Source organism: Rhodamnia argentea, chromosome 8, assembly GCF_020921035.1.
Source record: "Rhodamnia argentea isolate NSW1041297 chromosome 8, ASM2092103v1, whole genome shotgun sequence".
Classification (NCBI taxonomy): domain Eukaryota; kingdom Viridiplantae; phylum Streptophyta; class Magnoliopsida; order Myrtales; family Myrtaceae; genus Rhodamnia; species Rhodamnia argentea.
Genome location: NC_063157.1, coordinates 9,167,678 through 9,171,618, shown reverse-complemented (window position 1 = coordinate 9,171,618; position 3,941 = coordinate 9,167,678). Strand labels below are relative to the sequence as shown.

Sequence of the window (3,941 nt, the reverse complement as noted above, 5' to 3'; positions counted from 1 at the left end):
TTTTGGCCATGAGAAGAAGTTAAAGGGAAGCAATTTACAATAGGAATGTGTTGACTTCCCTAGCTTTGGCAGATAGAACTTGCTTGTTTGTCGCTTTTTTAGCGCGAAGGCGATGCGTACTAGCTGATCTCGACGATCCCGATATAGTAATCCACCGTAGATGCTCTCTAATCATGGGGGCCTCCGCTTTGCCACTTGAATCATCAGCAGGCGATTCCAAGAAGTTGTTGCTTTTGTCTTGGTTTACTTTGGTCCATGAACAGATACGTTCTGCTTCCACCTGTTATAATAATAAATAAGGATTTCGTCGGGCTTACCGAGCGATAGTTTCTTGTTCTTGTCATTATAGTTTACCAGATATTCGGAGTATATCTTGTCAGGGGCATCTGATTGCTGCTATGTGCTGTGTTTTTGGCGTCAACCGTCTTCTGGCTCATTGTTCTGGTATTTAAGTAGTAAATCGACAATTCGAATTTGGCTCAGGCAACCATCTTTCGGCTCATTGCTCTCCAGTACCTTGACTATTCGAGCTTGTCTCTCTTGTCTCTTCAGCCTTGAGATCAGTACAGAAGACGCGCAGAGGTTGCAACTGGAATGGAGTTCTCAGGGACATTTGGTGGCAGAGCGGCGTTTCTTTGGCTTTCCTTCTGCATCTTTCTCACACTTTCCTGCGCCAAGCCTGAAAGTCGCGCTTCTTACACCTTTTGTCTGAAACCTACTCATGAAAAACATTTAGGACCGACCTGTGTGATATTCTAAAATCCTCTCTTGTGTTCTGCTCTTTTTTTTTTATGGTTTCAGAACCACTGACGAATGTCAATTTGAGTCCGTTCTGGCAGTGGAGGAGTGCGTACGAATGCCTGCAAAACGTACGGTTTCTCTTCTGCTCGGTGTCGAATTGTGATTGTCGTCTTAATGTGTACTCGTTAATGTGATGTATGTGATGCAAAGTTGCCAGTTGATGTGAACAGACATCGGGCACATGCAGCGCCCAGGAGCTGAACATGTCAGGCATCATCCAAGTGACCGGAAGCAGCCAAGTGGCGAAGTATTGCAACGGATGCGCGCACTGGACCCGGGACGTGCTCGCCTGCATCCGTTCGGTTAAGAGGGACTTCTGGTTCATGAACAACGCCACCGTCAAGCTAATCAATGACACCATCAGCAGTGGTTGCGCCGACAATTCAGGTAAGATTTTCACGAAGCGGGAAAACAAACGCGAGGAGTCATTCGAATTTCTGCAGATAATTCAGACCAAGAGGCCGGCGATTCACAATTTGAATTTGCAGATATCGTCGTCATCGGCGTCCCGAAAAGCACCGGGGTGAGGAATTTCGGCGGGACTTACCTGGCTTTGTTCTCGGGTTTGGTCTTGGCAATTTTCTTGCTCAGCACATGAGGATGAGGAGAGAAGACAAGCATGACAGGAGTCAATAAAAACAGATTGCCCTCACACAAATAAGGAAACCATGATACTTACTGTGCTTATATTCAAGCAAACGACAGATACCCGATACTAAATAAACTAAAGAGGGATTAGATCGTCCTGCTTTCGATTTTTTGTTCACAATCGAGAGTTTTACTTCTTGTATCAGCACGAAATCGAGTGGCAGCTATTTAGCAGTCGGTAATCCTCGTTGCGCGAAGCTCTGATGACTGCTATTAACTCATGATACCAAAATAACAGCGAAGTGCTTTTTATGGCAACTGAAGTTTATTCCGCAGTCCAACTCTTTAAGAACTACTGTTTTGGATGTAACATTGGATACCTGTTTTGTTCCCGGTGGATAAGACTTCGCGATGCAAACACTAAGCATCGCATCGAATAGCATCAACATCAAAACGAGTCTTAGATGACCAAAGTGAGGAGGAGAACAATTCGGGGAGATCGGCCGGCAAGGCAGAAACTTCTTTGACAGAATCGGAGTTTCCATGGTCAAATTCTAGTCTCGAGTAACAGAGAGCATTTACTTCTTAGATAGTAACTAGCAGCCTAATAACCTTACACTCTCAAGACTCAAGAGTTGCATCGGAATCACTCGCTTTCCATGTTCAGATTTTCGTCGTCGAAACAGATTCGAGGTAGGAAACTGCATTTGTCGGGAAATTTATGGAAATTGCAGTTTCCCTATTTTCAGAGAACACAACTTCGACAAAAGGTACAATCTCTTGGCATCAACATGCCTTATCGTCTTCCTTTTTTCATCATTTACAGCGGAAAAATATATGATCGGAAGAGGAGCTAAGCATTTTTCCGGGTTCAACCAACAGTAAGAGACATTGACAGTTCAGATTTACTGACATGGCAACGTGAATTAGCGAAAATGACTAGATCGATAACGACTTTTTAGGTTAGGACCTCGTAACGAGACTTCTATCAACTTTCATGGCGATGCTCCTCGGAGAGATAATTTCTAGAAAGATTTACTATTTTGAAACGGGGAAGCTTTTCTTCTACATGTTTCCTTGGATCTAATTGCGTGAGAATGGATTGAGGGCGAAGTTTATGTTAGCCTTTGTTCTTGATCTCTACAAACATGATGATCTGGAAAGAACAAAAGGATCGGAAACCCCGAACCGATCCTCGGAAAATGTTTCATTTGATCTGTCTAAAGCTATGCTCCTTCGAACTACCGAAACCTATGTCAAGAGAGTCGAATCACAAATGTGAAAAAAAATACTCAGGTTCCGAAAATAGAATCGATCCATTCCCCTTGACAGGCTCGAATTGCCCTTTATTAGGATTGTACTGGAAACAGTGCAACCGGTTGTCTAGATTTGGCCAGCGATGAGGAATCTCCACCCAACTGCGATACGATAACGCAAAAATACGATGAGATTCATAGGTAGCGGAAGCCTGCGAACGTGGGACATTCACTTGAAGGCAAAAATCCTAATGCTGCACCGGGGCTCCAACCCAAGATCGACCTCAGCTTGCTTGATGTCGGTGCATCCTATTACGAATGGCAAACTCTGCAACTTGACGCTTCCGAAGTCGAATCCTAACGTCCCATTCAAAACCACATCGAGAACCATTGTTCCATCCTTCAAGTCCGATTGCAGATCTTGCCCGTCCTCCTTTGGGATTACAATGTGGGTGACTTGAGTTGCAAGCTTCAGCATCTTCTGGTTCCTCGGTTCCTGGAAGAACCCGGAAACTTGCGCCTGCCCCATCCTGATGTCCTCCAGAATAACTTCTGCGCTCATCGAATTGTACAAGATCCCAATCTTCTCGTTTATGTTGGTGAAGTTGAGGAGCACCTCGACGCCGGTGTCCAGCAGGGTCTCCTGCTTCGACGAGTTGGCGACACGCAGGCCCGGGAAGGAGATCCTCTGGACCCGGACCTCAGGCAGGTTGGACTTGATGAACGACACGAACCAGACTCCCAGGACAAGGATGCCAAGGATCACGGCAAGCACGGTGAGGCACGTCCAGGCAGAGCAGACGAAGCAGCAGGGCCTACAGTTGCACCTGCAGCAGGGTCTCGACTTCCCCGGGTAGTTACCTGTGATGGTGGAGCACTCAGAGACCTCCGAGAAGGCAACATGCCGGGTTTGCTTCGGCTTTTTACTCGCCGGGTGGCTGCCTCCCGCTGGCGGCGGCGGCGTCTCGATATCCGACATCGGACAGGGAGACTCCTACGCACTGTTGGGAGAGGAGGTACCTTCCAATGCGAGATTGGAAGGCTCTCATTGGAGATCAATGGACCACAACCTGTTTAGAAGTTTCTTTCTTCTGAAACTTTCCTGAGGCGGACCGCAAGTATAGAAGGTCGATCAAAGTATGATTGGCAACGACACGCCCCGATGCTTATTTTGGCAACGACAATCTTGCAAATTGGTGAAAACTAGACGGGTAATGTCGTTTAATGTCTCGATTCACGTTGTCCTTAGTGGCATTCATAGACTATTGTTCTAACTAGAAACCATTCTCCTTCTAA

The 3,941-nt window shown here is 46.2% G+C and overlaps 2 protein-coding genes across 2 annotated transcripts; one reads left to right on the top strand and one right to left on the bottom strand.

Moving 5' to 3' along the window:
- Positions 1-502: 502 nt before the first annotated feature.
- Positions 503-1,529, top strand: LOC125316254. Its single transcript, XM_048284191.1, has 3 exons — positions 503-685; positions 802-869; positions 972-1,529. Exons 1-3 carry the CDS (start codon positions 595-597, stop codon positions 1,326-1,328), a joined length of 516 nt encoding a protein of 171 aa, XP_048140148.1. The 5' UTR covers positions 503-594; the 3' UTR covers positions 1,329-1,529.
- A 1,345-nt stretch (positions 1,530-2,874) lies between these two features.
- LOC115736716 (NDR1/HIN1-like protein 2) lies at positions 2,875-3,624 on the bottom strand. Its single transcript, XM_030668541.1, has one exon. The coding sequence runs from the start codon at positions 3,622-3,624 to the stop codon at positions 2,875-2,877; it is 750 nt and encodes a 249-aa protein (XP_030524401.1).
- Between the last annotated feature and the right edge of the window lie 317 nt (positions 3,625-3,941).

Bases quoted from the DNA above. Each gene is read 5' to 3' on its own strand.
- LOC125316254 (XM_048284191.1), top strand. From the start codon at position 595: ATGGAGTTCTCAGGGACATTTGGTGGCAGAGCGGCGTTTCTTTGGCTT. The intron at 686-801 runs GTCGCGCTTCTT...TTATGGTTTCAG, and splicing joins TTCCTGCGCCAAGCCTGAAA to AACCACTGACGAATGTCAAT. The intron at 870-971 runs GTACGGTTTCTC...TGATGTGAACAG, and splicing joins CGTACGAATGCCTGCAAAAC to ACATCGGGCACATGCAGCGC.
- LOC115736716 (XM_030668541.1), bottom strand. From the start codon at position 3,624: ATGTCGGATATCGAGACGCCGCCGCCGCCAGCGGGAGGCAGCCACCCG.